The following is an 11,167-nucleotide window of genomic DNA, read 5'->3' on the forward strand; positions in this document are numbered from 1 at the left end:
TCGAACCTCCAAATGCTCACCAAGGGCCCTGGATGAGCCGGAGACTCATTCAGCTGCTGTTGCCCTGCACAGCTGGAATAGGCTCCAGCACCCTCCCCATGAGGATAAAGCAGGCAAGAAAAGAGGAAATGAAGATATCCACTCCTCCATCATCATCATCATCAGCAGCAGCAGCATCATCATCATCGGACAACATGTTAAGTTCATGTTTAGGTAACAGCAACTACGACGAGACGCGATGTCTCTGGTAGATGTTGGGCATGTATAACGATGAACAACGTCTGATTAGAATGCGTCATCCCCCCCCCGGCAGATTTGTTGAAACAAAGTGAATGAAAGTTTCAAATAAGTGGAATCATTTTAAGGGTCCCATTTGAATCCAGACGTTATCATGAAAGCGAGATGTTTCCACAAGTCGTGAAAAATTATTTTAGGCTTTCTTTGCCTAAGTGCGTACATGTGATTTAGGGGAAGAACAAAGATTAGAGGGGGATGCTTTAATAAGGAAGTTTCTTCACCAATTAGCTGACATTCGCTTACGGGATTCTGCACTGGGGTTTTTTTTTTCCTTTTTTTTTGCAACTGCGTTTCTGCTGCATTTGTGCCGTCTCACTTTGTCCCTCCGTGAGCTCAAGTCTGACCGTTTTCTCAAGTAACATCTCAACGAGAAGAAGATGGAAATGGAAGTTATCAATAAAGAGGATAAAAGCTGTGGAGAAAAGGCGGGAGATGGAGACCAGCCGCTGGAGGTCAAAACTGAAGGTAGGGATATGACACGGGCTGAAAGTGCAAAATGGATGCAGACGGTTGCTAAATATGTGTCTGGATTTGTCTGTGTTTTTACTTAGAGGAAGCAGAAACAAGCCATTATAGCAGCCTGATGAACCCACAGGAGGATATCTATGTAGAAGCTTTTCCGACTGGCAAACCTGCAGGTACACTCTTTCCAGAATTATGTCAATGTTGAAATTGAGGCTCGTGGATCTTTATGACACCCTGGATTTTGTTTAATCTTGATGGGTTCTCTTTTAGTTTCCAAAGGAAAAAAAAGTTGCTCTATACTAAAAGTAGAAAGCAGAAGCAAAACTGGACATGAGAAAGGTCTCATTTTGGGTGGTTAACACACCCATAACAGCATTTTTTCTTATTAGACTAAAAACATTTAAAATGTTCATAATTTAAACAATTTATTAAAATAGAAGAAACAGCTTTAAGAAATAAACCTATTCCTTGCATAAATATGAAGCCATTATGCAGAAAGAAAACCTAATCTTAAAAGTGAATTATGTGAAGTTCATTTATTTCAATTAGCTCCTATTAAAGGAGTAACTATTGTCTTTACAATTACTACTACTACTACTACTAATAACAATACTACTACTACTAATAATAATAATAACAATAATAATAATAACAATACTACTACTACTACTACTAGTACTACTACTACTAATAATAATAATAATAACAATACTATTACTACTAGTACTACTAATAATAATAATAACAACAATACTATTACTACTAGTACTACTACTAATAACAATTCTACTACTACTACTACTAGTACTACTACTACTACTACTACTAATAATAATAATAACAATACTAGTACTACTACTACTACTACTACTACTACTACTACTACTAGTAGTACTACTACTACTAATAATAATAATAATAATAACAATACTATTACTACTATTACTACTACTACTACTACTACTACTACTAGTAGTAGTAGTACTACTACTACTACTAATAATAATAATAATAACAATACTATTACTACTAGTACTACTACTAATAATAATAACAATACTACTACTACTACTAATAATAATAATAATAATTCCTTTAGAACGGACATAATTATAATTATATTTATGTCTACAGCGTTCTCTGCTGACAAAACTGAGTATAACAACAATAGATAAAGCACAATCATTCAGGATCAAACTGTGATTCAGTCAAACAGGAAACACTAGTTTTTTCTTTTTAATTTTGAGTTGACCTTTAACCCCATTCCAAAAATTGACCTGGGGTGCATGTTTTCTGTCTGGTTCATTCTTGATTAATATATACTTCAAAGCTAAAGAAGAGGAATCCAACAAAACTGAATTTAAAAGTATTCCAGCTGATTAAGCTGATTAACTGCTGTCATTATCCTTTCAGTCTCATTTTCTATCTATGAGGAAGAGTTTTTGAGAGCTTTGGTCTGAATGTCGGTATTGTTGAGTAACCGGATGTAAGTCTGCACGGGTTTTTTATTCCACACTGAATGGGTGGAATCAGACTTTATATGTGAACTGTGAGCTTCCCAATTCCAAATATACTTGCAACTGTGAATTCATGCAAACCTTCACATTTTAAAATGCAGTTATGGACAGAATTGAATGCTCCTCAACGCCCCACTTATCTGAAATGTGTTGGTACAGGGAAAAAAGTCACATGTTTAGTCTTTTGAGTCGGTGTTTGGTTCTGTTTTTGTCCCGAGTTTGACACAAAGGCGTCTGACATGACCTTCAAACAGAAATGTGATCTGCTGTTTCCCAAAACGGCGTCCCTGGTATCTGTCTCTGCACTCAAACAGACACAAATGTTCAAGTTAAGGCACTTGGAGAACAAGTCCCGCACTGTGCCCCCCTGAATAGCTGAGCCAGGTTACCATGGCAATGCAGCACCGGGGGTAGGGCTGACTCTTTAAATTGGACTTGTGCAGGCAGGAAGAGCAGGAAAACAAGGCGCACGATCCCAGCATGTACATCACTTTTTGCCGCAGCTATGAGGGGGACAAAAACGATGGACTCATATCACCTGACTCCAAATTATGTGTCCAGCTAGACGGAGAAAAGAGTGCGTAGGAGAGAGTTTGTGGCGCAGGTTGCTGCATCACATTACCATCTAATTACCCTTTGTTCTCTCTAGGCAAGAAGACGGAAGTGAAGAAAGAAGACAAGACGCGAGGCTACAAGTTGGCGTGTTTGATCCTCTCAGTCCTCTGCCTGATCCTGCTGCTGCTCGTCATCTTCCTCTCCACCAAACGTGAGTATCGGGTTTCTGAATGCCACAGAAGTACCCAACATGGATGCCTCACTGCAGCCTTAGTTATGCCTTTTCTCAACTCCACCCACTGTTTCCTCTCAATTCTAGCCCAAACCGGATCACACTTTTGCCCAGAAAATGAGTTACGTCCTATCCCTCCAACCTGCAGCCTGGAAAACTGCCAGACGCTCTACAACCTCCCCAGTAACAGTGAGTTTCAGGAGGAATACGATACACGCAGTGTTCAAATGATAATAAACAGCTAAATAGGCTAAAAGAGACGGAGTCTTGGCGCTCAGGGGGAGTTAGATCTTTAAGGAGAGTGTGCGGGAAAGTTTTTCTTCAGGATAACAGGATAAAAACACACGGAAAACTCAAAGATCTTTCATGAACAGATGTTTACAATGAAAGATAATAAAGGAAGCTCCTCCTTCCAGAGCGCGCCTGCCAGCACTGTGACGAGGACTGGCTGCCCTTTGGCGGGTCCTGTTACTTCCTGTCGACCTTCAGGCTGAGCTGGAGCGGGAGCCAGAAGGACTGCAACGACAGAGGGGGATCTCTGGCCGTGATCAAAAGCCCGGAGGTTCAGGTACGCCTGGCGCTTCTTCCTGCTCTGAGGTCTGATTTCAGCGATGCTTCAACTGTTCTCTGCTTTCCAGAAATTTCTGAGTGAGGAATCGAACTTGCTGTACTGGATCGGCCTGAGTCAGACCAATCAAACATGGACCTGGGTCGACAACTCCCGCCTGCAGAAGAGGTGACTTAAAGCGCTGACTTGACGGGAAATATCCCAGATTGTGTGGACGCTTGTTCACATCATTTGTTGGGCTGCACCTGCTTCTACCACTACTGTGTAGCACAAGTAGATCGTTTCATTAGAACTTGTACTCAGTTTTAACACAATTTAGTAAGGAATTAAAACTTGTATTGATAGCAGCAACTTTAAAACTCTCAGGTCTTTCAGGTTCTGTCTTCCACTAACATCCTATCTTTTTGACTTCCCTGCACTCCTGTCATAGGTTGGTTCTGGTCCAGATATTTAGTTAGCCCTTCTTATATCACACTGCTCTATCTGTTGCAGCTACTGGGCCGAGAACCCGGGGACTGGAGACTGTGTGTACCTCTTCACTGACGGCCATCCTGAGAAGAACTGGATCAGAAAACAATGTAGCGCGTACACCTACTTCATCTGCCAGATGTAGATTCAGAAACACCTGCCTGCATTTTTCTACCAAGCGTCAGCCTGCAGTGACGCCCACAGGTTTTTTTTTTTTTTTTAGCTCTAATACTTCTTCTACATCTCGCCACTTTATACAATAATCATTACCATCATATTACCATCATATCATTACCATCATATTACCATCATATCAACCGTTGCCGTTTTTAATTTATCCACCATTTTCTTCTCGCCAAGTTGCCTAGAGTGTTCAATATGTTGCTGTAGAATCTAAATAAAAGCCAGTGAGGTCAATTTAACACATTTTTATTTACATATAATCTCTCTTTTCTACGTTGTCTGAGATGTGCGTATATATTATTCTACTTTCCACACTGCTATAAAAATAATACCCCTTTCTCTGTGGAGTAATACTACAGGAGTAGCTGTTGTCCTTACAAACTGAGCCATTTAGTCCTCCAATCAGCACATCTGTCGCTACAGATACTTGATGTCCTGGTCCTGCTCTGGCTCCTCCTGTCCCAACTCCAACCCTAAGGTGCTGTGGCGGATCATCTGCCACCCTGTCAGTGACTTCCTGTTGAGAGATTCTGTGGTTTTAAGTCCAAACTGGGTGGGTTCTGGAATGAAATCCTTCGTGGTGTCCGTTTTTGCGTCCGTGTCGTCTTCTTTGGAGAAGGCTTTGATGTAACGCCGCATCTTCTGGAACAGCGGGTCATTTCTGTCCTCGACCCTGAAGGGGACACGGGTGAAAACGCGTTTAGCTGCTTCGGGAGCGACTTCTGGGGGTGATTTAACCTGATTTTTTATGTATTAATGATTCCTGGAAGGCCATGAAAGACCTGAAGGTAACCAGAACAGAAGCCAGACAGACTGAAGAGAGAAGGTTTACGCTGTAAAGCTGCTGAGTCATACATGTTTCAGCCTCAGGTTTGCTTTGCAGAGCAACAGTAACAGCCAACCGTTGCTGGTTTGAGACACGTATGACTACATGGCTGTTTGACCTTGTATACAGAGAATCTAATGGTGTATTCCATGACAGAGGGCAGACATCTTACTCCAGTTGTAATGCAGGGAACAGCACAGCTGCCTCTAGGATTCCACCACATCCTTCCCTGTTATTGTCTCACCTGAGATACCAGCGTTCCTTCAGACCGTACTCCAGGCCGCACACTCCGAGTCGAGGCCACAGGCAGCGAGGCAGCCTCCTCTCCAGCATTAATGTCGTAGCAACAACCTGCAGCAGGTTAGAATAGCGGTGTGTTTAAAAGCTCAATCATGCCTGAATAATCAAACCCCCGCATCGGGATACCTGAATCCTCCAGAGCTCGTCTCGCTCCTGCGCCACCCTCCAGTGGGTGTCGCTCATCATGGCTATCAGCAGATTTAGCAGAAGGATGTAGGAGACCAGAGAAAAGGTGCAGTGCAGCACGTGGACGATGGGCGGTGTCATGATTCTGTGGTCCACAGGGAGATCTATGAGGCCCACGCTGAGCTCAAACTCGGAGAAGAGGGTGATGGGGAATGACCGAAATGATGGCATGGAGTCTGGATCCTGGGTCATGTACACCACCCATAAGGCTGTGACGTAAATGTAAAGAATAATACTCAGTTCTCTCACAAGCATCTCACCAGATGTCTATATGTTAACCAGTACATACTCACCGGTGGAATATCCGATGAGCACAATGAAGCTGAGCCACATGAACTTCGTCAGATCTCCGAATATAATCTAAGCGGAAAAGGTGAACCTCAGAAGCCAGAACAGCATCTGAACACATCTGTTTAAAAACAGGACAGCTGCGGAGGCGCATGCGTGGCAAACACCACCAGTCCAGGCTGAGCCGAGCCCCATACCTTCTGTATCATGATGACGTAAGGGCCGAGCATTTCGAAACCTCGAGCGAAGAACATGACGTTGCTCCAGCCCAGAACCAAGGAGAGCGCCATCACGACGGCCTCGCCCTGCACCTCGCAGGCCCTGAACACGCACAGCAGCACCACCAGGCTGGCGTAGCTGATACTGGCGGACCAGGAATACAATGAGATCAATGCCAGATGTCTCGGGTGACATTGGATTATGTTACTTTTTAGAATTGTTTCTGCTCACAGGATAACATGGAAGGGGCCTCCCAGGGCAGTCTGACCAAAATAACGCTTTGCCCCGACTCTTATGATATCAGGGATCTGTGTGAAGATGCAGAAGGATGAAGCACCGATGTGCAGCTTGTACGTAATGCTGGAAAATGAAGCGAGTTTCGTTAAATCACCTCCAGCAGTAAGATGACTAAAGCCCCCAGAACACTGATGACCTCACCCGCCAGCCGCAGGCTGTCCTCACGTGTAACATAACTCTCCTGAAACGCAGAGAGGAGATTTAGTATCGAGGAAAGAAACCATTGAAAAAAATAATCCTGCAATAATATCCTGCATAACACTTATTCTTACTTTAAATTAGTATTACCACCATTATTATCCATAGTCATAATAGTAGAAAATGGGAATGAGTGATGTCCTGTAACACACACACACACACACACACACACACACACACACACACACACACACACACACGCACACACACGCACGCACCTGAAGCGTTTTCTGAACTCTGATAGTGTGGTCCAGCTCCGACTTTGTGTAGTTCTCAGAAATGTCCTTAAGGGGGCGATATGTACAACAGAGTGTAAAGGTTCCAATATAAAGGAGATACAGTAACAGCAGCAGCCTGATGGCAGACAAGAGAGAGAAAGGACGTATTATACAAGGCTATACTAGTGCACACTTGAGATACTTTACTTTCCTTTTTTCTGATGTGACCTTACCTGAAGTAATGTTTTCCGTACAGGTTCCACTTCAGACTAACCAGCTGCATCACAGGAGTCAGTTCTAGAATCCCTCTTGCCTGCACAACAAGAACTACATTTAATCTTTGCATCCCAGTTGTCATTCCATGCCACAGTGGCTGGCATATGTGTTCATGCACCTCTTTCTGTTGACTGGCCACGATGAGCTCCAACACTGACATGCCGTCAGCCCATGAATCGATCTCGGTGAGGTCATACAGGTAGGATGTCAAAGGGCCCAGACTCCACTGGACTACACGCCTTTTATTAACTAAGTGCTGAAACGCCTTAGAGAGAGTCACAGCAGTGAGCATTGGATTAGTGAAATAATCTGCTTCACCTTTCATGTCGGGTTTTCACCCTGTGAGTCCTGCCGGCCAGGCTTCACTCACCACACGGTTTCCCTCTTTGGCAGCCAGTTTAAAGGGCGTAAGACCCCGGCTGTTGGGCACCATATCGAGCGGCACCGACTGGTCGAGCTCTGCATCACGTGCCATGATGAGGTCCATGGCCTGGCACGCTATTGTCTTGTTGGGCTGCAGGACCAGAACATGAAGCACCGTGTTACCTGGGTAGAAAACATAGGAAAAGTGAAGTACGGTCAGACAGGATGAAGGCAGAAAATCCACAAAAATATAATAAAATGCTGTTGTTTTTAGCTCTCTAATGGAAAATAAGATACACACCACGGTAATCCTGGACCCTGGTGCTGGCACCTGCATCGATGATCAAGGAGATGATGTCCTCATTCCCAGCACATGCAGCAAAAGACAGGATGTGTTCACCTGGAAATGTGGAAAACCAAATGTTTCTACCTTCTACTTACTTACATTTTACTGACATTGATTTAGAAGGCTACCGTAGTAAATGAGTCCTCCGATCCTCTTCCTGAAATACAGACCGGTGACCCGGGGCGTAGCTGCATCGCCTCCACGGCTAATCAGGTGTTGGACCAAATTAATGTTCTGATTTACCACGGCAATATGGAGAGGAGTGACACCTGAGATAGACAATTGATCACTTTTACAGTTATTTCCATATGCCAGGTTCCAGGTCCGTCAATGCAACTCATCTTCATTACAACTAACAACAACCATTAAGACAAATACGAAAATTTAAATAAGGCATCACTCACTCAAGTAGCACCTAAACAGTAAAAGACAGTATTGCTGCGGCACGATGCAGACAGAACGATAGCAAAACTGATTTAATAAAAAAAAGAAAAAGATAAACAGCTCTTTCTGATTAAATATATATGTGCCATTACAATGCCAGAAAATGACCACCAATCAGCCCTATTAGTGTAGTTATAGTTAATGGCTTGGTCCTAAGTAACATTCCATCTCTCCTGTTTTCCACCTTATATGATCACACTCTTTATCATCCGTCCATTAACACCCTTAACTCTACCATATCCAGTGTATTTAGCCTCTCTCACCCGTAACAACCATTATCCTCTCCCATCAAGTCCATATCTTCTATCCCAGTTCAGACTGTTTAGTTTTTGTCAGTTTAGTGAGTACAAGTTAAATAATAGCTTTAATATTGGCATTATGACGGGCCAGTATTTTAATTAGATGTTTGACTGACTCAATAAGAACCCATTAATGTCGCCTTTATTCTCTATCCTGTCACCTGTCCGCCATATTTAAACGCACTTTAATTGGTTGCGTTCGCTGACAATCCGTCAAAGCGCCGCCGTGTCATATCCTGCGCAGTTACAACGCGAAGGAATGACATTAGATGAGGGGAAGCGTCAGATCAGCTCGAGAAGAGAAAATGCACGTCTGGAATGTTTCATGTGCTCGTTATACGGAGGAGAAACGAGCTGTTCTGAAGCGCAACTTGAATTTACCAAGCTCAATTTTGTGCTATGAACCGGAGGGGGCGTGGCTAATCCTGGCACTCCTGTTCAATTTCATAAACGTGTTTTCGTTTTGTGTTTTTTAAAATAATTTTTAGGGTATGTACGCATTTTATTGGGTTTAATGCATCAAATGCATTATTTCTCATGTGTAAAATAAATCGTATAAACAATTATAGTATAAATCTGATTTAATCTAGGCATCTATCCAAAATAATTCAGAACAGGTACATTTTTGTTATTGCCATGCCATTTAAAAAATTTGTCAGTTCTTAATTTGATTTTGAACTCAAAAGCACCAACCTTGGAAAAGCTCAGAAGTCATGGGTTCGTTGATGAGCTCCGGAGCCCCTTCCATCAGAACCACAGCGGCGTCCAGGTTGTCGTTCATCACTGCAACGTGAAGAGCCGTTTCGCCCAGAGCACCTGAGTGGCACAAGTTAGCAAATGAAGAACTGATGCTGCGCCAAAATGAACAGGGCACCAAAGTCTTCGCTGCACAACCTCACCTCTCTCAAATATGTTGGTGGAGGAGCAGCCGAGCAGTTTCATGATGCAGCCTGCATTATTCTTTTGGGCCGCATAGAAGAGAGGAATGTTGTTTATGCTGAGAAGAAAGAAGAAAAAAGAACATGTCTGAAAGTCTACTGTGTGAACATATGGGAAGTGTTTTTTCCCAAATAACATTATCTCATTAACGTGGCCATTGCAGAGACTAAACAGCGACATTGTCCATCACCACCTTAGATTAGGATATTTTACTGTGTTTCAGAAGCGATTACCTCTCAGATCATGCTATTGTCTCTTTTAGAAGCTATCTTTCATGGGTACTAATCTCATGTCGACATACCTAAAGGTCATCGGGGCACCGTAAGGCACGGTTTTAAGACACACTCTCCTTGGTGGAACTTGTCCCACCTTAAAGTAAACTGCCAAAATATGTGGTTCTACAGATTATTGAACATCTTTTGGAGGTCTTTTCCTAGAAAGATTCATAACAGATGGAAAAGACTTACACACTATTCAAATTTAGACTCATTTTCACACCCTAATTTATCCCAATTGGGGTTTTTAAACTTATTTTAGTTCTCATTCAGGGGAAAAAAACATCGATGGAGCTTTTTCTTGCATTTGGCCTGACTGTCTTTAAACCATACATTGGGACTGAGACACCATGTCCCAAAAATATGACCTAAATTAAAAATAGTAAGTTTCATTTTCCTGGAAGCAGTGGAGAATGGCATTCTTGATCTTACTGCTTGGTATAAAGCAGAAAAGTCTCATCCAACATCTCGTTCCATCCTTTCTTGTTTTGAAGGCGAAACCTCAGCTGAGTCCACCAGTGGTTGAGCTCACTGGGAGCCGACCTGGCCAGAGACGGAGACATGGACGCCTGGGGATTCACACTGTAAAAAACAGGGGAAAAGATTAAAAGTATGGATTTTATGGGGGTTACTGAAGTGAAGTGCTGCGATAATTATTTAGCAGCGATACATGCTCATTTCTGATCAGACACTATACAATAGATTTAAAAAGAACACAAAAATCTGGCAAACTTACCCTTAAACGACAAAAGTGACACTCCACTACCCCTGGTAGTCTTCAGTCATAACAATCAGCAACGGTGGGGAGAAAAAAATCCAACAAACCAAAGAAATGTCCTTAAGGAGAGGTGACATCCCTGCGGTATCTCCTTTATATATGAGCAACCATGAGGGAGGAGACATGTAGATGGGTTGACATTGCATAGGTGGAGTGGGAGGAAGTGCGAAGAGTGGGCAGGTAGGACACAGATAATGAGGTTTTATGAGCCTGTGGACTTTCTCTTGAGCTCTCTAACGTTATAAATGCAGATGTGCTCCCGTAGTAAAGCCGCACAGAACCAGGAACTGATATCACACCCATCTGGGACCGGAGTCAATAATCTGTCACCTTCAAAATCAGTGCTCCAGTCCCCAATCCCAGTGGTTCTCCCAGTCTTCACCAGGCTTGTCTGCATTCCATTACCTCCCACCAAAACCTGCATGGCCACTATGAAAATTCTGCAGTATCATGAGTGTCGGCATGCATTGCGGTCTTTGTTTCTCGTGAACCATTAAGGAAACCAGTTTGGAAATTGCAAGCATGTGCGTCTGAACCAGATCCTAAAGCAAGATTGACCGTGACCCGTTTGATCTCTGTGGCTACCGCGTAAATTGGAATTATTTTATTAGAACAAATATTGACGTGACG

The 11,167-nt window shown here is 43.0% G+C and overlaps 2 protein-coding genes across 5 annotated transcripts; one reads left to right on the forward strand and one right to left on the reverse strand.

The window, feature by feature from the left end:
• Positions 1 to 576: 576 nt before the first annotated feature.
• Positions 577 to 4,519, forward strand: LOC101063726 (C-type lectin domain family 4 member M). Of its 2 annotated transcripts, XM_003966274.3 has the most exons (7): positions 577 to 762; positions 849 to 935; positions 2,929 to 3,045; positions 3,154 to 3,255; positions 3,483 to 3,634; positions 3,705 to 3,802; positions 4,127 to 4,519. In XM_003966274.3, exons 1-7 carry the CDS (start codon positions 675 to 677, stop codon positions 4,245 to 4,247), a joined length of 765 nt encoding a protein of 254 aa, XP_003966323.1. In that variant the 5' UTR covers positions 577 to 674; the 3' UTR covers positions 4,248 to 4,519. The 2 variants fall into 2 exon arrangements, with proteins under 2 accessions (XP_003966323.1, XP_011604163.1); XM_011605861.2 differs by lacking the exons at positions 577 to 762; positions 849 to 935 and adding an exon at positions 2,693 to 2,856 and having other exon boundaries at positions 4,127 to 4,517.
• On the reverse strand, positions 4,308 to 10,630 carry trpv6 (transient receptor potential cation channel, subfamily V, member 6). Of its 3 annotated transcripts, none has more exon segments than NM_001032766.1 (17): positions 4,308 to 4,958; positions 5,356 to 5,469; positions 5,545 to 5,806; positions 5,891 to 5,957; positions 6,083 to 6,248; positions 6,336 to 6,412; positions 6,496 to 6,582; positions 6,818 to 6,953; positions 7,051 to 7,130; positions 7,212 to 7,358; positions 7,464 to 7,639; positions 7,758 to 7,856; positions 7,931 to 8,071; positions 9,239 to 9,361; positions 9,445 to 9,542; positions 10,192 to 10,341; positions 10,496 to 10,599. In NM_001032766.1, coding segments are annotated over 16 exon segments (2,160 nt in total). In that variant the 5' UTR covers positions 10,323 to 10,341; positions 10,496 to 10,599; the 3' UTR covers positions 4,308 to 4,702.
• Between the last annotated feature and the right edge of the window lie 537 nt (positions 10,631 to 11,167).

The sequence above is a fragment of the Takifugu rubripes genome, chromosome 7, assembly GCF_901000725.2.
Source record: "Takifugu rubripes chromosome 7, fTakRub1.2, whole genome shotgun sequence".
In the NCBI taxonomy this organism is placed as follows: domain Eukaryota; kingdom Metazoa; phylum Chordata; class Actinopteri; order Tetraodontiformes; family Tetraodontidae; genus Takifugu; species Takifugu rubripes.

Excerpts from the sequence above, each read along its gene's own strand:
- LOC101063726 (XM_003966274.3), top strand. The coding sequence starts at position 675 with ATGGAAATGGAAGTTATCAATAAAGAGGATAAAAGCTGTGGAGAAAAG. Across the intron at positions 763-848 it reads GCTGGAGGTCAAAACTGAAG|AGGAAGCAGAAACAAGCCAT; the intron begins GTAGGGATATGA and ends GTTTTTACTTAG. Across the intron at positions 3,803-4,126 it reads AACTCCCGCCTGCAGAAGAG|CTACTGGGCCGAGAACCCGG; the intron begins GTGACTTAAAGC and ends TATCTGTTGCAG.
- trpv6 (XM_011605834.2), bottom strand. The coding sequence starts at position 10,322 with ATGTCTCCGTCTCTGGCCAGGTCGGCTCCCAGTGAGCTCAACCACTGG. Across the intron at positions 7,857-7,930 it reads CGGAGGACTCATTTACTACG|GTGAACACATCCTGTCTTTT; the intron begins GTAGCCTTCTAA and ends CCACATTTCCAG. Across the intron at positions 5,958-6,082 it reads ACGTCATCATGATACAGAAG|ATTATATTCGGAGATCTGAC; the intron begins GTATGGGGCTCG and ends TTTTCCGCTTAG.